The 26,436-nt window shown below is 40.6% G+C and overlaps 1 protein-coding gene across 3 annotated transcripts in view; it reads left to right on the forward strand.

Annotated features, from left to right (window-relative positions):
• Positions 1–19,302, forward strand: part of CFLAR (CASP8 and FADD like apoptosis regulator) — a 66,148-nt gene extending 46,846 nt beyond the window's left edge. For all 3 annotated transcript variants that reach the window (XM_077272043.1, XM_077272044.1, XM_077272045.1), the window contains exons 9-11: positions 307–391; positions 12,605–13,112; positions 13,826–19,302. In XM_077272043.1, coding sequence (XP_077128158.1) covers positions 307–391; positions 12,605–13,112; positions 13,826–13,943 — 711 coding nt within the window. In that variant the 3' untranslated portion in view covers positions 13,944–19,302. The remainder of the gene's footprint in view (positions 1–306; positions 392–12,604; positions 13,113–13,825) is intronic.
• The last annotated feature ends 7,134 nt before the right edge of the window (positions 19,303–26,436 follow it).

Raw genomic sequence — 26,436 nt, forward strand, 5'->3', positions numbered from 1 at the left:
CATGATAAAATGTAACTCTTAAGCCTTGACATATGTAAAGGGGCTACCAAAATTTAAAGTTGACTTAGATATTATGTCAGAGTAAAATAATTAGTTACAGAACCTGGAACAGGAGCTGCCAATTACATTTTTTTTACTTACAGAGAAACGGGCATTTTTAGATTCAGTTGCAGCAACCGTTTAACAAAAAGCAGCCATATTTTGTAAAGAGAGACCTTTTTGACAACATTTAAAATAAAAACAAATTAAGTGACCCAATCAATCAATCAAACAAAAGTTGTAATTCCATATACCTATTGTTTCTAGAGCGCAGACCATGAAGAGAGCTATCCAGTAAGAAAACACCACCGAGGCTTCTGTGTTATAATCGACTGTGTTGGGAATGATGCTGGTAAGTTTCTTCTTCATTATCTCATTATTTTTCTGAATCTACAGAAAGTTTAGCATTTTTGAAATGTTGGTGTGGAATCAAAAATTCACAGCATGCCAGATTTTTATTAATCGGCTATGTGCACACGGAGTCTTTTTTGCCGAGTTTGTTTTTAAAGAAAACTGAACAAAACGATCAAGTTTTTGCAGAGTTTTGCATTTTTGAGGAAGATCTGAAGAGTTTCCATTCAGTTTCTTCCCAAAAATCTGTTAAGAAAAACTTAGTATGCACATAGCCAAAACTTAGTATGCACATAGCCACTAATGGGGAATAGGCTTTTACAAAACCCTATTCATATGTATTATACTGTACTTTATAGGAAATTATGGGTGTTCATTAAGAAAAACCTGAAACATTTCTGCCAAGACTGAACCTGGTGTTAATCAGCCGGACTGAGCTGCTCGAATATTTCTAATGACATCATAGTAAAGTAATGGCAGAAAATCGGATCAAAACATCAAGAAACAAATCTGCCACATATAGAATGGTTCCCATGCACTCCGGCATCTTGTTCTTTATGTGTTGAAAATCATTCTTCAGATTTTGCAGATGGTTTTTCATGGTTCATGTACTTTGCTCCAATTTTTTTTGCATGATAGCTGATGAAACACTACTGTTGCCGAGTGTGATCATTGAAGCATGAGGCTGCTGTAGCTTTAGCATACACAACGATAAGCACACCCGTATAAAGGTATATCAATTTTATTGGGACAAAAAAAACCTGCACAAGTTAAAACAATTGAGACCAAGATACCCTCAGAATACTGACATGCACGCACAATAAATAACGTAGGAACCACAAAAATGTAAAGCAGGGGTCCGTATATATAAAAGACCCACAGTCAGGCCAGGTAAATGTGAATATATCCACAATAAAATCTGAAAAAAAACCAGATACCGACAATGACACAAATATAAAAGGTAGCACAATAATTAAATAATAATAATAATGTAGTAACTATAAAAGCAGTGTGAACCAATAATATATATCTACTAGAAGATATACACAGTGGCTTGCAAAACATTTACATGTTTCCCCTTAAACTACTTGAGTGTTACATTGTTGGAAGGTCAACTCCATCCCAGTCTCAAATCACTGACAGTCTGAAACAGGTTTTGCTGAAGAATATCTCTGTATTTTGCACGATCCATCTTCTCCTCGACTTCCTGCTCGTGCTGCTGAAAACATCCCCACAGCATGATACTGCCACCATGTTTCAGTGTGGGTATGGTCTTCTTGGGATGATGAGCTGTGTTGATTTGGCTCATGACATAGTGTTTACCTTGGTGGCCAAAACGTTCAATTTTTGTTTCATCTAACCCACAGCACCTTCCTCCATACATTTGGGAAGTCTCCCATATGTCTTTTAGTTAACTCAAAATGAGCCTTACAATTTTTGTGTTTAATTAAATATTTTTTTTCTGCCCACTCTTCCATAGAGGCCACTTTTATGGAGTGTACGGCTTATTGTGGTCTTATGGACAGATTCTCCCATCTCTGCTTGGGAACCCTTCAGGGTTATCTTTGGTGTCGGTGCTGCCTCACTGATTAATGCCCTCCTTGCCCGGGGTGAGAGTTATGGTGGGCAGCCCTCTCTTGGCAGGTTTGTTGTGGTACCATGTTCTTTCTATTTGATGATATTGGATTTGATGGTGCTCCGGGAGATCATCAGAGATTGGGATATTTTTTAGAACCCAACCCTGACTAGTACTTTTAACAACTTTGTCCCTGACTTGTTTGGAGATCTCTTTGGTCTTCATGGTGTTAGACTAGCGGTGTTGCAGCCTCTGTGACCTTTCAGAAAAGGTGAAGTGTATGTACTGACAGACCAGGTACCCAGAGACCCTTAGATTGCACAGGTAGACGTCCTTTCACTAAGCATGTGACCTCTGAAGGTAATTGCTTGCACCAGAAATCTTTAGGGGCTTCATGGCAAAAGGAGTGAATCCATATGCGCATGCCAATTTTTAGTTATTTGATCCCATGAATTTAATTTATGCCTATATTTTTTCACTTCACCAACTCAGACTATTTAGTGCTGGTGCATCACATACAAATTGGATTACAAAAATATTTAAGCACAGGTTGAAATGTAACAAAATAGGTTAAAAAAAGGGGGGGCGCGTTGGGGGGTTTGAATACTTTTGCAAGCCACTGTATATACTTTACGATCCCCTGCTTTACATTTTAGTGATTTCTACACTTATTGTGAATGTCAGTGTTTTGGGGTATCCTGATTTTAATTGTTTCTACTTGTGCATGTTTTTAGTCCCAATAAAATGTATAAATAGGTGTGCTTATTGCTGTTCAATGGTCCTTTTTTTCTTATTATACTCCAGTTGTGTTTGGTGATTAAGCACCTGTTCTGATATTTGCTGTGTGTGTATCCTTTCTTTAGTAACTTAGCGGCAACCATGGTAAATTGGTGTGTTTGAGATTCTAGAGCTGTACACTTTTTTGGAAAAGGACTTTATTTTTTTTATTTTCTTCACTTGTTTACTTTATTTTATATATTATATATATATATATATATATATATATATATATATATATATATATATATATATATATATATATATATATAATAGAAAAAATTGGAACAGCACAAATCCTTTACTTATCTTCGGGTGCAAGGCCCAGGCAACCCGTCCCTTGGTTGCTTTCAGTCCGTATAAGTCACAAAAATAGGCAGCACTCCATATTCTTAAGGTAATCTGCAGGTCTTTATTGAGCCCACATCTCATTTAAAGATTTTTCTGTACTTTCATGACTTTGAAAATTGTACATTCACACTGAAGGCATCAAAACTATGAATTAACACTTATGGAATTATATACTTAATTTAGTCGTTTCACACTTTTTTGTTATGTCTTATATTCTAGGTTCCTCAAAGTAGCCACCTTTTGCTTTGATGACTGCTCTGCACACTCTTGGCATTCTCTTGATGAGCTTCAAGAGGTAGTCACTGGGAATGGTTTTTCAACAATCTTGCAGGAGTTCCCAGAGATGCTTAGCACTTGTTGGCCCTTTTGCCTTCACTCTGCGGTCCAGCTCACCCCAAACCATCTCGATTGGGTTCAGGTCTGGTGACTGTGGAGGCCAGGTCATCTGGCGTAGCACCCCATCACTCTCCTTCTTGGTCAAATAGCCCTTACACAGCCTGGAGGTGTGTTTGGGGTCATTATCCTGTTGAAAAATAAATGATGGTCCAACTAAACGCAAACCGGATGGAATAGCATGCCGCTGCAAGATGCTGTGGTAGCCATGCTGGTTCAGTATGCCTTCAATTTTGAATAAATCCCCAACAGTGTCACCAGCAAAGCACCCCCACACCATCACACCTCCTCCTCCATGCTTCACGGTGGGAACCAGGCATGTAGAGTCCATCCGTTCACCTTTTCTGCGTCACACAAAGACACGGTGGTCTCAAATTTGGACTCATCAGACCAAAGCACAGATTTCCACTGGTTTAATATCCATTCCTTGTGTTCTTTAGCCCAAACAAATCTCTTCTGCTTGTTGCCTGTCCTTAGCAGTGGTTTCTTAGCAGCTATTTTACCATGAAGGCCTGCTGCACAAAGTCTCCTCTTAACAGTTATTGTAGGGATGTGTCTGCTGCTAGAACTCTGTATGGCATTGACCTGGTCTCTAATCTGGGCTGCTGTTAACCTGCGATTTCTGAGGCTGGTGACTCGGATAAACTTATCCTCAGAAGCAGAGGTGACTCTTAGTCTTTCTTTCCTGGGGCGGAACTCATGTGAGCCAATTTCATTGTAGCGCTTGATGGTTTTTGCCACTGCACTTGGGGACACTTTCAAAGTTTTCCCAATTTTTCGGACTGACTGACCTTCATTTCTTAAAGTAATGATGGCCACTCGTTTTTCTTTACTTAGCTGCTTTTTTCTTGCCATAATACAAATTCTAACAGTCTATTCAGTAGGACTATCAGCTGTGTTTCCACCAGACTTCTGCTCAACACAACTGATGGTCCCAACCCCATTTATAAGGCAAGAAATCCCACTTATTAAACCTGACAGGGCACACCTGTGAAGTGAAAACCATTCCCGGTGACTACCTCTTGAAGCTCATCAAGAGAATGCCAAGAGTGTGCAAAGCAGTCATCAAAGCAAAAGGTGGCTACTTTGAAGAACCTAGAATATAAGACATGATTTCAGTTGTTTCACACTTTTTTGTTAAGTATATAATTCCACATGTGTTAATTCATAGTTTGATGCCTTCAGTGTGAATGTACAATTTTCATAGTCATTAAAATACAGAAAAATCTCTAAATGAGAAGATGTGCCCAAACTTTTGGTCTGTACTGTGTGTGTATATATATATATATATATCTATCTAATATATAAAGCTGAATGTGTGTATGTATGTGTGTATGTGTGTATGTCCGGGATTGGCATCTGCACCGTCGCAGCTACAACCACAAAATTTTGCACAGTCACACGTCTGGACCCCGAGAGCGTCATAGGCTATGTTGTGAGGCGAAATTTTAACCCCGCGCGTTCCAATTCACCAAACAATTTGGCCCCTATCTACATACAGGGGAAAAAGGCAGCTGCCAGATGTGAACGAAGGGGACTTAAAGAACAAGAGCGATGGCGCCAAAGAGTATATACCGTACAGTTGCTAAGGTGGGGCCCCGACATGGGATACTCGCCACACATGGGGATATGAACACACACACAAAATGCGCTACACACTACCACGTGCTTGAACACATATACCACCCTCAGCACACATTTCACCACACATACACCAACCTCGCCACATAAAAGTCGAAACACAAAAGTCACCGCTCAAAACTCGCCACGAGCAAAACTAGGCTCACGCAAAACTCGCCACACGTGCAAAAATCACCTCATGGAAAACTCGCCACACGCAAAACTTGCACACGCAGAAAAATTGCCACATGCACAAAAGTTGCAACACATGCAAAAGTTGCCTCACACAAAACTTGCACATACTCAAAAGGCACCACACATAAAACTCGACGCGCAAAACACACTAAGGCTACTTTCACACTAGCGTTAACTGCATTACGTCTCAAAACGTCTTTTTTTCGAAAAAACGCATCCAGCAAAAGTTTTTGCTGGATGCGTTTTTTCCCCATAGACTTGTATTGGCGACGTGTTGCGACGGATTGACATACGTCGTGTACGTTTTACGACGGATGCGTCGAAATTTGGCGATAAGTCGTCGGCAAAAAACGTTGCTTGTAGCGTTTTTTGTCTCCGCCTAAAAAACGTGCCGCGACGCATCCTGCGGCATGCGTCGTTGGCTACAATGGAAGCCTATGAGCGACGGATGCGTCGGGACACGTCGTACGACGCAATGCAGCGCTGCAATACGTTTTTTTACACTGAGCATGCTCAGAAGCTGGATTTTGTTGCCAATTGGCCAGACACCCCCAAATCTATATAAACCTGGCCTGGGCCTTCAACCCCACATATATGGCCACGTATATAAGTGCCACGTATTTAAGTGCCACGTATTTAAGTGCCACGTATTTAAGTGCCACGTATTTAAGTGCCACGTATTTAAGTGCCAAGTATATAAGTGCCACGTATATAAGTGCCACGTATTTAAGTGCCACGTATTTAAGTGCCACGATATTTCAGTGCCACGATATTTCAGTGCCACGTATAACCACGTAGTTATAGTATTTATAGTACGTGGCACTGAAATACGTGGCACTATGAGTGTCAGAAAATGTTCATTAAACGGTTAGGTGTGAGGTTAGGGGTAGGGTTAGGGTTTGGATCCCTTTATCATCATCCGTAGTTCATTAATCGGATGTATCCAGAGTCGCCTCCGTCTCCGTTGCTGCAGAAGCATCCGATGCCTTTCCGCTGCCGCCTCCTTCTCCCGCACTATGATATCCAGGCGATTCGTCTCAAAGATAACGTCGGTAACCAAACTAGCAATCCTCACAAGAACACCTTCCATCGCTGCCACAAAACTAAAACCCTCAAAGATGGGCTGTAAAAACAGTAACTATATAGTTTTCCATATTTTCCAGTAGCCAATCAAATTTGGGAGCCTCCCATTTTAAAAACGGATCCGTCGTAAAAACGGATGCAACGGATGGTAAAAACGGATGCAACGTATGCAACGCATCCAGTATTTTCGACGGAAACGTTTAGCGGATTTGCGACGGCTCTGTCGAAATGCTGTATGCGTTGCATATGTTTTTCACTTTTTTTGACGCATCCGTTTTTTCAGGCAAAAAATGGATTTGCGACGTAATGCAGTTAACGCTAGTGTGAAAGTAGCCTAACCTGTCACATGCAACTTGACACACAAAAAGTTGCTACATGCATGTCACCACACAAAACTCATCTCACAAAATTCGCTACATGCATGTCACCACACGCAACTCAACACACACAACTTGACACATGAAACTTGCCCTAAAACACACACAAGTCTGGTATTATCCTTCAAAAATAAAAATCTGATTAATAAGCAGAAAAACTACAAGAGCAACAAATGTACCATATAGGAAATACGGCAGCTGTCAGTCACATGACCTGTGTATTATGTGTATGTGTGAGCTAATATATACTGCCAGGGGGGAGGACTTCCTGTTGGCTGGGGATTTATCAGGCTGCAAATAGCAACCAATCACAGCTCAGCTTCTACTTTGCTACAGTTAATTAATCTGAGCTCTGATTGGTTAATATAGGCAGGACATTCTCAGTATAACAAAGCTTGTGTGAGGTAATAGCATGTTGTTAGGATGTGTTGGTGGAAAGGCTGATGTCAGTCACATTACCTCTATGTGAGAGGATATAGAAACTGCCAGTTACAGACTATTTTTACCACAATAATGCCTCATAAGAAAAGGAATTCCATGGCACGAATGTCAGCTGATGCGAAAAGAAAAGCTGCATTACGGGCCAATGAAAAATGTGAAGACCGAGAAACAAGGCTGACACACATGAGAACAGCAGCTGCTTTCTCAAGAGCCAATGAACTTTCTGAGCAGAGGGAAGCGAGGCTTGCAGACAAGAGAACAAGAACTGCTTCCTCAAGAGCCAATGAATTTTCTGAGGAGAGGGAAGCGAGGCTTGCAGACATGAAAACAAGAGCTGCTTCCTCAAGGACCAATGAGTCATCTCAGCAGAGAGAAGGCCGACTTGCCGCTAAGAGAATTGCTATTTCTTCCGCCAGGGCACAGGAAATGGTTGGAGATTTGAAACATGCTGCCTTTTGTTACCAGTCAGAAATAAACTATCAGGATAATCCTAAAGTTCAGATAGGAAAAATGGATGTGGTCTGCATGTACTGCAGTGCCTTAAAATGGAAAGATGAACCGCCAGGTTTATGCTGTGCAAATGACAAAATAAAACTTCCACCTCTCCTGTCACCACCAGATCCCCTAAAGTCTCTGATGACGGGTACCAGTACAATATCAAAGCATTTCTTGGACAACATCAGGAAGTACAACTCCTGCTTCCAAATGACATCATTTGGTGCAACAAAAGAAATGTTTACAACAGGATTTATGCCGACATTTAAAGTTCAAGGACAGGTTTACCACTCAATTGGCTCACTGCTTCCATTACAAGGAGAAGAACCTCAATTTCTTCAACTCTTCTTCATGGGAAATGCAGAAGCAGAGGCTCAGCGGAGATGCTCTTTAATTCCTAACACTCGCCTTGATATTGTCACTATTTTGCAGCAGTTCCTTCACTCCAACAATCCATATGTTCAACTTTTCAAGACTGCACTTGAATGCATGCCAAATGACGATTACAAGGTTGTCATTCGAGCTGATAAAACACCACAAGGTGAGCATCAGCGACGTTTCAATGCTCCCACATTTGATGAGGTAGCCATCTTGATTGTAGGCAATGATTTTCAAAGCCGTGACATTGTGCTTCAGAAAAGGAACAATAGTTTGCAACGAGTAGCAGAAACTCACAGGTCCTATGATGCACTGCAATATCCAATCATCTTTTGGCAGGGACAGGATGGCTATCACTTTGGAATACCTCAGACAGATCCTACAACAGGCAACCCTTCAGGAAAAAAAGTGTCTGCCATGGACTTCTATGCATATAGGATCATGACAAGATTTGCAGAGGAAAATCACATCTTGAAATGCAAACACCTCTTCCACCAATTTATTGTTGACATGTATGCAAAGATTTGAGAGTGAACGTCTTTTATATATCCGACTAAATCAAAAGAAGCTCAGGGCAGAGGAATATATTCACCTTAGAGATGCTGTTGCAAATGATGCTGATCCAAAAGAGTTGGGGAAAATGGTTATTCTTCCATCAACTGTCACTGGAAGCCCACGACACATGCATGAATACACACAGGATGCAATGACTTATGTGAGAAAGTATGGCCGTCCAGATCTTTTCATCACCTTTACTTGCAATCCTGAATGGGAGGAAATTGGAGGGCACCTGTTGCCGGGCCAAAAAACAGTGAATCGTCATGACCTTATTGCTCGGGTTTTCAAACAGAAACTTTCAAAAATGATTACTCTCATCACAAAATCACATATTTATGGTGAGACACAGTGCTGGATGTATTCAGTTGAATGGCAAAAAAGAGGCCTTCCTCACGCCCACATCTTGATCTGGCTGAAGCAAAAAATACAGCCTACCGAAATTGACAATATCATCAGTGCCGAATTGCCAGACCTTCAGATTGACCCATTGCTGTTTGACACCATCACAAAAAACATGATCCATGGTCCGTGTGGGAGTCTCAACAAAAATTCTCCCTGTATGATTGATGGCAGGTGTTCAAAACATTACCCACGATCCCTGGTCCAAGAAACCCAAACAGGACAACATGGATATCCAGTCTACCGAAGAAGAAAGCCAGGGGATGGTGGTTTCACAGCAAAGCTCAAAATGCGTGTTTGATCATCACTCCAAGAGATAGAAATTGACAACAGGTGGGTAGTGCCTTACAACCCTTTGCTCTCAAAAATCTTCCAGGCCCACATAAATGTCGAATCTTGCCACTCTGTGAAATCAATCAAGTATATCTGCAAATATGTCCACAAAGGAAGTGATCAAGCAGTTTTTGAACTCCAGAAAAATTGACCTATTATTGATGAAGTGGAGGCATTCCAGATGGGCAGGTACATAAGCAGCAATGAAGCTGTTTGGAGAATACTAGGATTCTCCATTCATGAGCGCTACCCACCAGTTGTGCATCTGAGTGTGCACTTGGAAAATGGACAGAGAATTTATTTTAACCCAGCAAACTTGCAGCAGCAGCTCCTAACACCACCTAAGACCACCCTCTTGGCATTTTTTGAGCTGTGTCAACAAGACCCTTTTGCAAAAATAATTCTCTACTGTGATTTACCAAAGTACTACACTTGGAATGCCTCCAGAAAAACACTGGAACGGAGGAAACGGGGGCTTGATATTGAAGGCTATCCAGGGGTGAAAGCAACTGATACGCTTGGTCGCGTCTACACTGTTCATCCGTCAAATGCAGAGTGCTTCTACCTGCGCATGTTACTTCATGTTGTCAAAGGCCCTACATCATTTTCTGACTTGAAGACCGTCGGAGGCCATGTGTGTGAAACATTCAGGGAAGCTTGCCAAAGAAAAGGACTTCTGGAAAATGATGGACACTGGGACATGACCCTCAGTGAAGCAGCAGCTACACAAACCCCAAAGCGACTAAGACACCTCTTTGCTATTATTCTAACAACCTGTAGCATTTCAAATCCTCTTGAGATTTGGACAAAGTACAAAACTGATCTCAGTGAGGACATCCTCATGCAGATTAGAAGGGAAACTCCTCAGCAACTCATCAACTTCACTGAGGAAATGTTCAATGAAACTTTAATGCTCCTTGAAGATCAGTGCATAGCGATGTCAGGAAAAGCCTTACAGTTGCTTGGTTTGCCTGCTCCAATAAGAAATCCTGAAGGCATCCAAACGTGTAGGGAGATTTTCATAGAAACAAACTACAATATTGATGAACTGACAGCATGTGTGTCTCAGAACGAGCCAATATTGGTGCCAGATCAAAGGGACGCCTATAACTATATTTTAAGTTTCAGTGAAACCAACAAAGGTGGGATTGTCTTCCTTGATGCTCCAGGTGGAACAGGAAAGACATTTGTAATCAACTTGCTCCTGGCAAAATTTCGACAACAAAAAAAGATTGCACTTGCAGTGGCATCTTCTGGAATTGCAGCTACGCTTTTAAACGGTGGCAGGACAGCACATTCGACATTCAAACTACCACTTAACCTGTCTCATAGTGACAGCCCCGTGTGTAATATTGCCAAGGGATCAGGACTGGCCAAATTGCTTCAAAAATGCAGTGCCATCATTTGGGATGAATGCACCATGTCACACAAAAGGGCTCTGGAAGCAGTGGACAGACTGCTGCAAGACCTGCGTAGCAACAAATATATCATGGGAGGAGTAGTTGTTGTTTTGGCAGGTGACTTCCGCCAAACACTACCTGTTATTCCAAGATCAACCCCTGCAGACGAACTCAATGCCTGTCTCAAAGCATCGTACCTTTGGAGAAAAGTAAAGAAAATGTCACTGAACACAAACATGAGGGTCTACATGACAGGCGATGTTTCTGCTGGACTGTTTTCGAGCCAGCTGTTGAATATTGGAGATGGCAAGGCACCAGTAAACTCAACCACTGGACAGATCACCTTCCCAAGCAACTTTTGTTGCATTGTGACTTCCATTGAGGAGTTGAAAGCAAAGGTTTTTCCAAACATTCAGCTCCACTTCAAAAATTCTGGCTGGCTGTGTGAAAGGGCTATTCTAGCTCCCAAAAATGACAGCGTCAACAAGATCAATCTTCAAATTCTAAATCTCCTTCCAGGTGTGTGCACAACTTACAAGTCAGTAGATACAGTAATAGACCCTGCTCAAGCATTATTTTATCCAACTGAGTTCCTCAATTCCTTGGAGCCACAAGGACTTCCTCCTCACAACCTCTTTCTAAAACCTGGAGCACCTATTCTGCTATTGAGAAATTTGGACCTGCCAAAGCTGTGTAATGGAACAAGACTCATGATTAAGAACCTGTTTCCACATGTAATTGAGGCAACCATTTTGACAGGATGTGCCACAGGAGATGTTTTCATTCCAACAATTCCTCTCATTCCATCTGATTTGCCTTTTGATTTTAAACGCCTCCAGTTTCCTGTTCGACTGGCATTTGCTATGTCCATCAACAAGGCTCAGGGACAGTCCTTGAAAGTAGCTGGAATCGATTTACAATCTCCATGCTTTTCTCATGGTCAACTTTATGTGGCCTGTTCAAGAGTTGGAACAGCCAAAAATCTGTTTGTCTTTGCACCTGAAGGAAAAACTAAGAATGTTGTTTATCAAAAGGCTCTCGAATAAGTAGTAGAAGATTACTTCACATTACTTGGCCAATTTAGTTAAATCTGTGTGGAATATCTCTGGTGTTGAAATATATGTTGTAAAATGCTTCTATTAGCTTAGTTTTTGCCTTTTAATAATTACATTTTTATCTATTTGTTTTGTGTTTTTTTTGTGCAGAATAAATTTTTGTTAACACATTCTATTTTGCTAACAGCAGTTATTACCCCGGGCGAAGCCGGGTAGTACAGCTAGTGTGTATATATATATATATATATATATAATATATAAACTTTATAATTTGTTTAATATTTTTATTTTGCACACTATGTATTGATTCATTATTTGTTTGTTTGTAATGTAAGGGCACTGGTAAGCCGGCAACATATTGTCTATAGGTTCCCCGTTGTCCCCATACACATGGTGACCTAATAATCACATTTACCAGTGATCTATATATACAGACATTCAAAGAAGAAGCAGGTCCGCACTTTGGTACTTGCTTTTGAACCCTCCCTGCACAGAAAATACGTGTGAAATCATTACTGACCTCACAAGGTTCCCAAATACCTACCCGAAATGATGAAGTAGCTCTGTGTCTATGGGTTTTTTTCTTACCAGAAACTGATGATTCCATTTCTTTGTCACAGTACCGGACTGTGTGATCCTTGTAATAGCATGTAAATTGCCAGGCTTCTTGTAAAGGAACCTTACCATTAGTTCATTTTTGTGGTTTGGGCTGAAGGAGATAATTATATTCTATGTGCACTGTCAATGCTAATGCTGATCACTTTGGTTTCTTTACTTTTACAGAGATGCTTGAAGCTGTCTTTCGTTCTCAATACTTTACTGTTAAGTGTCATATGTATAAAAAGGTTGATGAAGTAGAAGCAATTCTTCAAGATGTAGCACACATGGAGCAGCACAGACAGCATGACGTTTTTGTCTGCATTATTATTAGTCGGGGAAACGCAGACTCTCTTTTCTGTTTAGATGGAGACTTGCCCGGTCTCTCTTTAGATAGAATTAAGAGTTTTTTCACAGGACAATCATGTCCAAACCTCAGAGGAAAGCCCAAACTCTTCTTTCTTCAAAACTATTTGATCAGTGATACTGAGGAGGAAGGTTGTGTAGAAGTGGATGGTCCCCAAGAATGTGCTGCACGTCGCCCACAGATTCAGAACCATTCGAGAATACCCAATGAAGCCGACATCTTTTGGAGTCATTGTAGAGTGAAAGAGTTGGAATTGCAGAGATCTTCAGGCTCTCCTTCTCTATATCTGAGGTCACTGAGGGATTTGTTAGCCGAAAAGAAAGCCAGGTAATACTCAAAACATTACAGACATACCTTGTTTATTAACAAAGAAACTGTGTGATCCTGATGATTGACTTTTCAGACCAGCGGCATGGGTGCTCTTTCCTGCACTGTGCACTCTCACACCGCAAACAGAGGCAACTCTGCCTGTGAGCATTTTTTTAAATCTGACATATAGATCCAGAGATATGGGTCTTTTTAATTGGTGCAAATTTGTATTCTTACTGATGGGGCGTGTCTTGCAGATTTTCTTGGGGGCGTGTCCTCTGAATTATTACCCTGTTAGCCATACCCCTTAGAGCATAAAAATCAGCACTAATTAAAAAGGCCCAGATCTCTGCAACTTTATAACAATTTACAAAAAGATACACAGGGGGCCAGCTGTCATAATTTAAGAGCAAAAACTGGCCACCATTGAGTCGGTGAAAGATCCCCTTTAAAAACTTCCATAGGGTACTAAGGAAGGAGTTTACACATAAACTGGTACTTATGTGTACAAGGCTTCCTTTTCATTAGTTTTCATTGTATTCATAACATTTAGAGTAAAGGGTTTTTTTAATAAGGCATGAGGACCTGATTCAGAGATTGTGTTATTCTTAAAATACGCCCTCCGACTTTATTTACATAAAACTGTAAAACTTACAGTTATCAGATAGTGTAATTGGGGTTGTTGTGTCATAATCACTATTATTGCTAATACATATTGTGTCTTCTTACAGCAAAGATATACTGGACATTCACACAGAGCTCAATCGCATCATCTACGCAAAGAAATCCGGATACTCTCTGCAGCTGAGGCATACGCTCACAAAAAAACTGTATCTACATGAAGACTGAAAACAAGCATGCAATTTATCTGTCATTTACCATCATAAAAGTTATATTTTTTAATCTTATTTATTTCTCTATTTATGCAATCAAGTATTCTGTGATACTTGTGTATAGTTTATTAACTAATTAATAATAAGAAAGTCAGATTAATAAACTATTTACAACTCAGTGGTATTTTGAGATGTGATGTGACAAGCAAATTGTCACAGTGAGAAAAAGCAAAGTTTGCAAAAATGTTGAGCATCTAAACGTGCAATTGTAAATACTGAGGGTGCCGTCGAAAACCAGAAACCTATTGTAAGAAGTTAGTTACCACTTCCTGTGCTCAGTATCACTATTGTTTCACACTCTAGAGATTTCTCATGGATCCCTCTGCCTCCGTCAAATGGAGATCACATAAGTATCCCAGAGTTGGGAGGTTTTTTTTCTATAAACTATGCCCCAATAAAACAACAAGCGTATGCATAGTAATAATGATATTCATGGCGCAATATATTGGTTTTTATAGAAAACCACTGTTTTATATTTGTGTTTCTCTGTTAATCAGTCTTTGAATTTTGCCACCACCACTGCTGCATACTTTTACTTTATGTAGATAGTACTAAAAAAAAAAGACACTGGCATTTATGCAATGTCCCAAGATTAGCTGCAGGGCATCATATGTAAACTATATTTAATTGTGATGGATATTTTCTCATTAAACTCTTCCTTACATCCTGTAACCATGCATTGTGCATGTCAGGTCTTGGGGTTTGGAGCTTCCTATACAGCAGCTTGATGGTTTAAAGGACGGGTATCTGCTTTTGGCTGAAGCTACCAGAGCTAGCTCCAATCACTGCTGTTTAATTATTGTAAATACTTCTGTCAATCACTGACAACATCATTTCAATGGCTTGATTGCAAGTGTATCGTTACTCATGAGCCCTATTCAATATGATCGTAGGATGCCACTGGGTTATTATGGTATCCGGGGGCAAAATGGAGTTACACGACGCTGCCATCTTTAATTTCACTACTGTACTGCTATCTACAAGTATTGAAGTATATAAAAAAGGTTCAAGTGCCCAGTAATGGAGTACAAAAAAAAAAGTTAAAAGTAAAAAAAAAAAAAAAAAAATCCCTACCCCCTTTTCCTGAATTAAAAATACAAAATAAAAAAAAACATTTGGCACTACCATGTTCCTAAAAGTCAGAACAGAAAATATAAAATTATTTGGCCTGTAAGGTAAAGAAAAAATAATCAGAATGCCAAAATTGCTGTATTTCAGTTGCTGCACCTCCGCCACAAATATATTAAAAAGTGATTAAAATATCACATGCACCCAAAATGGTACAAAATACTTAGTGCGTTGCACAAAAAAAACATGCAGCTGCATTGACCGAAAAAGAAGTTATTTGTCTCTGAAAATGAAAGCACTTTTTAAATTTTGTTTTTATTTCTGAACATGTACAAATTTTTTACACTATTTCATTGCACTTTTATTTTTTTTCCTGTGTACCAGTATGAGCCCTCATATGACCATCTTGATGGCAAAATAAAAAAAGTTATGACTCTTGGATGAAGGGAAGGAAAAAATAAAAGCATAAAATAAAAAAAAGGCCACAGTAAAGGGCATCTGATTGATGGTCCTCCCCTCCCAATGCTCTTTTTCAGCTGGATGCAGGTTGACTATGGTGCATTGTTTCATCACCGGATTTCTTTATCACGATACAACACTAGATTTATTTTTCACTTCAATGAAAAAGTTTTATAAATGCTGATATTTATGTTACAAATTTAAGGCAGCTATGATCGTATTTATTTGTCTTAGCATCATCATATAGATGCATCAATGCATAATTATATTTTGTAGTTTTTATATTACTACTTATATTGTTTTTTTGTTTTGTCAATGAGTGTGGGTTGACCTTGGAAAAATACAACCAATGTGTATATATAAAAGAATAAGGAGACAAAAAAAACTTTAGAATCTTTCTTAAAATGGCAATTATTATTGATCACAATTCACATTAAAGGGGTTTTCCACTTTCAACAAAGTAGTTCCCAAACGATTGCAGTCATGCAAAATAATAAAGTCAGATAGTACTGTGTGTCACTGCTCCAGTCTCTGCGTTTTAGCTGCGATTGTCCCAACTACAGCACGCAGTACAACTGCAGCCAAACACTGAGCGCAGCAGCTCTGCCGACGTAGACTGCACCATTACAGCCAAAGCACAAAGATTGGAGCAGCGCCAGAGAGTTGGAACTGGGCCTAGGGAGTGCAGGTACTATCTGGCTTTGTTATTTTATGACTGTAGTTTTTTGGTGACCCATTAGCAGTTGCTGATTGGCTGCAGTGCTCCAATGGCATAACTATGAGATAGGAAATCCTGTGCTGCCTTCACTGGAACCGCGCCGGTGCGAGAGGCGAGTACCTCATATTTTTATTTTATACTGGGGAATCCATTAAGAAGAGATTCTCCAAGTTCTTGACATTCTCTTAAAGACTTACCCTAGACGTTTGTCTACAAGGGTGGCAAGTATCCTTCCCGAAATTATGGAAGATATATATATGTATGGATTTGTGAAGGCCCGGCATATAGTACAGATTTAAAAAAGGTTCCCTCTGATCTTGATTGAGCCCAGGCCAGGTTTCATCTGGTTATATGGCTTTAAGTAATCCTTCTAGCTGTTGGAACACGTTTGACTTAGGGCCCTCATACACCTTAGGCTATTTTCACATTTCCATCGGGCACTCCCGTCACAATGCGTCGTTTTGGTAAAAAAAATACATCAGCAGCAAGGGAAAGGGCGTTCCAGCTCCATCAAACAATGATACTTTATTTATTCTTTAAAATTTTTTCCAATTCAATAAATCCTTGCATAAATGCGAATGCTCAGGTACAGGAAATATGCGACGCGTTTCGATCGAATCCGATCTTAGTCAATGCATATGCAAGGGAACGTTTTTCTGTGCGTTGTATCCAGTTTGTCTGCGCATGCCCGGCAGAAAATGTCTCTCTCTGTCTCTTTCCTGGCTGGGACTGCAGACGGAAATGTGAAAGGACACACTTCCGTTGGTACGTCGTGCCGACTACCGACGGAAATGTGAAAGAAGCCTTAGACAAAAGTCAGTCAAACCCACGGATATCTGTGGGATTGACCAACAGTCTAGTGTTGTATATCCCATCTTTAGGGTGATGAGGGTTGAAGCAGTTCAGCACCTTCCCTTTAGTTCTCAGGAGATAAGCCTCTTCCAGAGATTTTTGGCAGTGGATTTTTCTGTTCACTTTGAAAACACCTAACCACTCAGTGAGACAAACTTTCATGTGTCTGGGAGAGTCGGAAGAGCTAGCTGGCAGACATATGAATGCTCGTCCATCATCCATTCTATGTGTGTGGCCAGCTTCTAGACCTGGCCTTGGTTCAGTATGATGAGCAGATTGGTATCACAGGGAAACTTTTATTTTTGGCAGCACATGATCACCTAGCTACACACATTCTAACATTAGTTTACTGTGACATATATTAAAATTAACTTAATACAGAGGTTCACTTTAATTTCAAATAAAAAGACTAAAGATCTCAAAATGCTGCGTAGGGCATAACGAGAAACGTATAAATAGATAAGCAGAAAACTATGAGCATGTGCTGGACTTCTGGATGGAAATGGCATGTGATGTTGTGAGTGTATAACGTAGATTTAAAGGGAACCTGCCTCTTGATTCGCGCAGCTCTGAACCACGGGTGCGTTACTGAGGTTATAAACATCTATTTTTTATGCTACAGAAAGTAGTTGAAAATATGGTCGGAGGATGACTAGTCACAGAGGTGTGTCCCTGCAGGCATCTCCATGAATACTCAGCTTGACTGACAAGTCCCTTCCTGCCACACTGGGGAAAGAAAACTGTATCTACGTGAGTGATAGGGGCTAGGTGGACTAGGACTCTGGACTAGGTGTCTGGTGCCAGGGAGTCCAGCTAAACTAGCCCCGCCCCCACCACTGATTGGCAGCTTGCTTACAATGTACAGTATACACAGGAAGCTGCCAATCTGTGATGTGAGCTGTGTTATACACAGCTCAGCATTCTGAGCACTGCTAGATCTTAGAGCAGAAAAAAAAGGGATTTGATGAAAACTGCTCCCAGTAGCCCAGTAAGGGACACATAGCTGGAAGAAGTTTCTCTGCCTCTACATTATGCTGCTTTGATTATGACATGTGTTTATTTTGTTACTTTCCTCTGGTTCACCATATTAGGTTATGGGTTGAACTCGATGGACTCCTGTCTACCTTCAAGCTTAAAAGCTATGAAACTATATGTTCCCTAAAACGTCAAAAATACTTTTTGCAATTGTAAATCCGGCCTGACAAATGATAGCAGTTACTGCCAGGCTGTTTTGGGTCTCGTTGGCCCAGCATCCTGGTTATGTGAGCAGCCATCCAGCGATTGCTGTTGGTATTGTATAAGCAGTCCTCAGAGGAGCACTTCATGTAGAGCAATCAATTTGACATAAAGGATAAAATATAGTTTCTTACCTTTTCTGGTAAGAGCCAGGGCAGTCTGATACAACCAGGCACCTGACCAATTGCTGCACATTCTCTCTTGCCACCATTGTTAGAGTGCCATATAAACATGTTGCTCTAAAATAATGCCACTGAAGAATATGCATGTGATCACTAAAAGAGTTAATAGGTGTTTTCGGAAACGTATGGCTATACATTTATTAATTGCAGCAAGAAAAGCTAGCCAGAGGACTAAAATGAAATGTATTAGGGATCAGTTCTATTTACTTAAAGGAGCCTGAAACATTGTACACGCAGTCCGATGCGTGGTCAGATGGCATAAAGAAACTGTTAAGAAACATACCGTATATTTATTCCAGCTTTTCATGTTGACTATTGTTATTTACTTATATTAAACGGTGCCTGAAGTTTGTCTATAATGTTTATTAATATTTCTAAAAAGAATACTTTATCTTAGTATTTGTTGATTATGATATAGTACCATGTACGTTTAGATTAATAACTACATTACATTTTGCTATAGAACCATGATGGGATCGTGATCCTTGTTCAGACTGACAGCTGTGAACCCTAACAACATGTACTAACTTTAGCAGGTTTCTTCAGAGTTTTGGTATTCTTTTATCTTTTTATATGAGAAGTTCCTGCTTTTAAAAATAATGGAAACCGCTTTCTGATATTACAACCAGCGTTACTTTGTACTTACTGCCTACCAAGAATGTTGTGTATAATGCTTCACAATTAATAATGGGATCTTTGTGCCATTACTGGTCAAAGTATAATTAAAATGTAATAATAAGCTGTAATGGTTGCCATGACACATCTGATGAAGCTTTTTATCAATAAATGATCAACAAATAGTTTTACGAAGTATTTATTTATTTTATGAAATTAAGATTTACAGTTACTATTAAAGTGTCTGACTTACATTTATCAATCATATTAAATTACTGCTTTTATTTTCTAAATACATTTTTCAATTTATTAGTATTACTTTTTTCTTTTTTACTCTTTACCATATTAACCCCTTAGTGACAGACAATTTTGACCTTAATGACCAAGCCAAATGTTACAATTCTGACCACTGTCACTTTATGAGGTTATAGCTCTTGAACACTTCAGCGTATCACTAATTCTGAGAGTGTTTTTTCATGACATATTGTACTTCATGATAGTGTTAAAATTTATTCTATATGACTTGCATTTATTTGTGAAATAAAATGGAAATTTGACATTTTGCAATTTTCAATCTTTTAGGTTTTATGCCCTTACATCAGAGATATGTCACACAAACTAGTTAATAAATATCATTTCCCACATGTCTACTTTACAGCAGCACAATTTTTGAAAACCTATTTTTTTTTGTTAAAAGGGTTAAAAGTTGACCAGCTATTTCTCTTTTTTTCCAACAAAAGTTACACAACCATTTTTTTTAGGGACCACATCACATTTGAAGTTACTTTGAGGGGTCTATATGACAGAAAGTACACAAAACTGACACCATTCTAAAAGCTGCACCCCTCAAGGTGCTCAAAAACAAATTCAAGAAGTTTATTAACCCTTTAGATGTTTCACAGGAACTGAACTATTGTGTAAGGAAAAAAATGAACATTTAATTTTTTTCACAAAAATTTTACTTTACCTCCACAGATTTTTTTATTTTCACAAAGGTAGCAGGAGAAACTGGACCCCAGAATTTGAGGCACACTTTCTACTGAGTGCACAGATACCCCATATGGGGGGGGGGACACTACTATTTGGGCGCACGGTCGGGCTCGAAAGGGAAGGAGCACCATTTGACTTTTTAAATGCAAAAACGACTGGAATCGAGACCGCACGCCACGTCTCGTTTGGAGAGCCCTTGATGTGCCTAAACAGTAGAAACCCCCCAAGTTACCCCATATTGGAAACTAGACCCGTTAGGGACCTTATCTAGATGTGTCATGACTCATGAGCTCCTTGAACCCCTAGGTGCTTCACAGAAGTTTAAAACATAGAGCTGTAAAAATAAAAAAATCACATTTTACCCACAAATGTACTTTTAGCCCCAATTTTTTTTTATTTTCACAAGGAGTAACAGGAGAAAATGGACCCCAGAATTTGTTGCACATGGCACATTTTCTAGTGGGTATGCCAAAACCCCAAATGTGGGGGGATTCTACTATTTGGGCGCACGGCAAGGTTCGTAAGGGAAGGAGTACCATTTGACTTTCTGAATGCAAAAACGGCTGGAATCGAGAGCGGATGCGATGTCGCGTTTGGAGAGCCCCATATGTGCCTAAACAGTGAAAAAAAACACAAATGACCCCATTTTGGAAACTACACCCTTCAAAGATTTTATCCAGGGGTATAGTGAGCGTTTTGAACTTACAGGTACTACACAGAATTTGCAAACATTAGGTCGTCATATTGACAATTTTCATTTTTTTTTTCGAGAAAATGTGTTAGCCCCGAATTTGAATTTTAACAATGGATAATAGGATAAAACATTCCATAATTTGTTTCGCAATTTGTCCCGAATGCAACTATACCACATATGGGGTCAAAAACTTCTCCTTAGGCACATGGCAGGGCTAGGAAAGGAAAGAGCGCTATTTGCCTCTGATAGATTGTGAATGCTATCTCTCATTTGAAGAGGCCCTGACATGTGAAAACAGCAGAAACCCCCCACAAGTGATCCCATTTTGGAAACTAGACCCCTCAAGGAATTCATGTAAGGGTGTAATGAATATTTTGAACCCCGTAAGTGTCTCATAGAATTTTATAACATTGAGATGTGAAAATAATAATTTTAGTGGTAAAAATGTAATTTTTGTATTTGCTGCAAATTTATCAGGTATACAAGGGTTAATAGGTGAAACTAGACCCCACAATTTATTGCTCAATTTCTCCCGAATGAGGTGCTGCCCCATAAGAGGTCAGAAATTACTAGTAGGCCACATGTCAGGGCTGAGAAGGAAGGAGCACTATTTGGCTTTTGGAGCACAAGTTTTGCTAGAATAGTTTATGGGCGACATTTGCGGTACCTCGAAGGTGCAAGAATTGCAGTAAACTCCCAAAGTGACCCCATTATAGAAAGTGCACCTCTCAATGAATTCATCTATGGCTGCAGTTACTATTTTGTAACATCCATGCCAGGCTTTATTCTGAAGATTTACACATACATTGTGCCCCCATACAGTGTAGAGCCCCTATATATTGTAGAGGTATTGGCGTCTATTCCAGTGGCATCCATCTTTTTGGACTTGCACAGATCTGTGGTCACCAACACGTGTGTGCTAAAAAGATGCTTAAAATGATTGGACACTGCCAGAACACAGACCAGACCAAAGTGACTCCATCTGCCTCATAAGTGAGTGGTTTCGTCTGGGGTTTTGTATGAATCGCTGTTTTGGGGAATTTACACGGAAACCCCGATGTAAGCGTTTAGCGGAGTGTGCAGGATAAATGTGAGCCAAGCCCAATTCCGATTTTTTGGGAGGTAGAATGAACAAATAGCTGTACAAAAGTAGTTCTTATTTTTATTTTTGTGTGGTTCACTGTGCGGTAGGAGTGTGTGTCGGATTTATTCTTTGGGTCGGTGCGATTACAGCGATACAAGATTTATATATATTTTTTTTTAGTTTTTTTCTGCTATCATAGAGTAAAAATGCTTCTTTATAGAAAGTGTTTTTTTTTGTCACCACATTCTGAGAGCTTGGCGAACAGAGCTGCATGAGGGCTTATTTTTTGCAGGTTGACCAGCGATTGCTCATTTTTACACCACCATTTTTTTTAAGGAACCACATCACATTTAAAGTCACTTTGAGGGGTCTATATGATAGAAAATACACAAAAGTGACACCATTCTAAAAACGGCATCCCTTAAGGTGCTCAAAACCACATTCAAGAAGTTTATTAAGCCTTCAGGTGCTTCACAGGAATTTGTGGAATGTTTACAAAGTAATGGGGTCTAAGTGGTAACGTTTCTCCTTATGGAGAGTGACATACCATCTCTGGCTTGTCAAGGTAAGGAGGCTTATTCGCCGTGCAATGCTCCTCTGGGAATTTAAATATGCAAATTGCCTCTTCTGAGAAAAAGAGGACTTAACTCTATAGCGCCACCTGTTGGAAGTAGCGATCCTACAAATCACAATCAACCCTTTAACGAGTCGTGCAATATGACTTAGGATTAAAGCCAAATCAGTATCTCAATTCGCAGACACGGTGTTTCGGGCTGTTGGCCCTCGTCAGTGCGAAGCATGAGAACTGATTTGGCTAGGTGAGAGGCTCTGGAGTGGGGTCTAAGGGGTAACGTTCGCTACTTCCAACAGGTGGCGATCCAAGGGGGATCGCTACTTCCAACAGGTGGCGCTATAGAGTTAAGTCCTCTTTTTCTCAGAAGAGGCAATTTGCATATTTAAATTCCCAGAGGAGCATTGCACGGCGAATAAGCCTCCTTACCTTGACAAGCCAGAGATGGTATGTCACTCTCCATAAGGAGAAACGTTACCCCTTAGACCCCACTCCAGAGCCTCTCACCTAGCCAAATCAGTTCTCATGCTTCGCACTGACGAGGGCCAACAGCCCGAAACACCGTGTCTGCGAATTGAGATACTGATTTGGCTTTAATCCTAAGTCATATTGCACGACTCGTTAAAGGGTTGATTGTGACTTGTAGGATCGCTACTTCCAACAGGTGGCGCTATAGAGTTAAGTCCTCTTTTTCTCAGAAGAGGCAATTTGCATACAAAGTAATGAACATTTAACTTTTTTTTTCACAAAAAATGTATTTCAGATGAAATTTATTTTATTTTACCAAGGGTAACAGGAGAAATTGGACCACAAAAGTTTTTGTACAATTTGTCCTGAGTACGCAGATACCCCACATGTGGGGGGAACCACTGTTTGGGCACATGGCAGAGCTCGGAAGAGAAGGAGCGCCGTTTGACTTTTCAATGCAAAATTAACTGGAATTGAGATAGGACACCATGTCGCGTTTGGAGAGCCCTTAATGTGCCTAAACAGTGGAAACCCCCACAAGTGACATAATTTTGGAAAGTATACCCCTAAGGAACTTATCTAGAGGTGTGCTGAGCACTTTGAACCCCCAAGTACTTCACAGAAGTTTATAATTTAGAGCCCAAAAAATAGAAAATCATATTTTTTCACAAAAATGATCTCTTCCCCCCCCCCAATTTTTTATTTTCCCAAGGGTAACAGGAGAAATTGGTCCTCAAAAGTTGTGCAATTTGTCCTGAGTACGCTGATACCCCATATGTGGGGGTAAACCTCTGTTTGGGCGCATGGCAGAGCTCGGAAGGGAAGGAACGCCGTTTGACTTTCCAATGCAAAATTGACTGGAATTGAGATCAGATGCCATGTCACGTTTGGAGAGCTCCTGATGTGCCTAAACAGTGGAAACCCCCCACAAGTGACCCCATATTGGAAAGTAGATCCCCCAAGGAACTTATCTAGATGTGTTGTGGGAACTTTGAACCCCTTAGTGTATCACTACAGTTTATAACGCAGAGCCGTGAAAATAAAAAATCCTTTTTATTCCACAAAAATGATTTATTAGCCCCCAGTTTTGTATTTTCTCAAGGGTAACAGGAGAAATTGGACCCAAAAAGTTGTTGTCCAATTTGTCCTGAGTATGCTGATACCCCATATGTTGGGGGGAACCATCATTTGGGCGCATGGCAGAGCTCGGAAGGGAAAAAAGCGCCTTTTGGAATGCAGACTTAGATGGAATGGTCTGCGGGCGTCACGTTGCGTTTGCAGAGTCCCTGATGTACTAAGTGACCCCATATTGGAAATTAGACCCCCCCAAGGAACTTATCTAGATGTTTTGTGAGAACTTTGAACCCCCAAATGTTTCACTAGTTTATAACGCAGAACCATGAAAATAAAAAATCATTTTTGTCCTCACAAAAATGATTTTTTAGCCCCCAAATTTGTATTTTCCCAAGGGTAACAGGAGAAATTGGACCACAAAAGTTGTTGTCCAATTTGTCCTGAGTACACTGATACCCTATATATGGGGGTAAACCACTGTTTGGGTGCACGGCAAAGCTTGGAACGGAAGGAGCACTGTTTTACTTTTTCAACGCAGAATTGGCTGGAATTGAAATCGGACGCCATGTCGCATTTGGAGAGCCGCTGATGTGCCTAAACAGTGGAAACCCCCCAATTCTAACTCCAACCCTAACCCCAACACACCCCTAATCCCAACCCTAACCATAACCACACCCCTAACCCCAATACCCTGAAGTCATCATATGACCTCAGGGTACCATGGTAACCATTGGGACCCGCAATGCTCATCACGGAGGTCCAGTGGTTACTAAGGTGGTCTTGTGACCCCCTAGTAACAACCGAAATATCGCTGTCACGATTGATAGCGGTATTTAAGGGGTTAATTGGCCCAGATGGGTCACAAACCCGGTCGAGTCCAATGCTGGCAGGGTGTCAGCTGTCATATACAGCTGACACGGCAATCGTCGCCACTGGGTGGTGCTATTCTTTTATTCCCGAACGTCATTTAAGGCCAGTTTTAAACGTCCTGATATTTCCAGTACCGAAAAAACGGTGTGCCGCATCAGTACCACACAAGCGGCCGCCAGGGAAGAAGCGCTACAGTAAGCGCTGTTCCCCGGCGGCAGGTGCTGAAGCAGGCTCTCATCATTCTCCCCGCTCTGCCAGCGATCGGTGCGAGCAGAGGAAAATGATGAGAGTTATATTAAAGTCCGAGCGACAGCAGGTGGGGGCTTTTGGGACTCTTACCCCATCAGACGACACCTGCTGCCACTAATAACAGTGACAGTAGGTGCGGATGATCAGGATATTGCTCAGCCGCCGATCTAATGAAATAAATAATTGAAACACCCAACATGGGTTCCCCCTTATTTTCTTGAACCAACCAGGCAAAACTCACAGCTGGAGCTGCAACCCTCAGCTGTCAGCTGCTGCAAGGTTAGTTATCAAGAATAGAGGGGTCCCCAAGCTGTTTTTTAAATTAAATAAATAATTTAAAAAATGGCATGGGGTCCCTTCTATTTTTGACAACCAGCCATGCTAAAGCTCACAGCTGGGGGCTGGTATTCTCAGGCTGGTAAGGGGCCATTAATATAGGCCCACCCCAGCCTAAAAACAGCAGCTTCCCAAAAAAAGCGCATCTATTAGATGCGCCTTTTCTGGCACTTTGCCCGGCTCTTCCCACTTGCCCTGTAGCTGTGGCAAGTGGGGTTAATATTTGTGGGGTTGATGTCACCTCTGTAGCGTCAGGTGACATCAAGCCCACGACTTAGTGGAGAGGTGAGGTGTCTAGAAGACACCTATCCGTTACCAATCCTATAGTTATATGTTAAATAAAGACACAGCCAGAATAAACTCCTTTAATATTCTAAATTAAAACACACTTACTGTAACACCTAATTCCACGAAGCCCTCGATCTCCTGTAATAAAAATAAAGAACAACAATATACCATACCTGTTTGTTGTTGTGTCCCATGCCGTAAGCCATGTCTGGGGCTAAATAGTTTTCAACCTGAACGGTACCAAGATGCGACCGTCCCAGCTAAAAACCACTGGTGAATGAGCTGCTGAGAACGCAGCATCATTCACCGAATCACCAGCGGTGACATCATCGAGGCCGGGCTGAACTGCAGTGACCTCAGGACCATGGGAAAAAATGGCGATGAGGGAATAAGTACCCTTAACGACGGCTGTTTTAATATGGATCAGTGGTCATTAAGGGGTTAAAGAAGCACTCCTCCCATCAAAGTGTTTAGCTTCTTAATATATTGCAATCATATACAGCACTTCGTGCTTACAATTGCTCATTTTGCCTTTTTACCCAGCTAATTATTCTCTTTTTCTCTGCTCTATGTAGAAACAAGTCTCGTTTCTCTGCATTTATCATCATCCCTCCATCACCTCCTGACCCAGCTGCTCCTTTCCTCCATCCCCACCGCCAGTGACTTTTGCAATGACTAATGACTCAAGCCTTGAA

The sequence above is a fragment of the Ranitomeya variabilis genome, chromosome 7 (genome assembly GCF_051348905.1).
Source record: "Ranitomeya variabilis isolate aRanVar5 chromosome 7, aRanVar5.hap1, whole genome shotgun sequence".
In the NCBI taxonomy this organism is placed as follows: Eukaryota; Metazoa; Chordata; class Amphibia; order Anura; family Dendrobatidae; genus Ranitomeya; species Ranitomeya variabilis.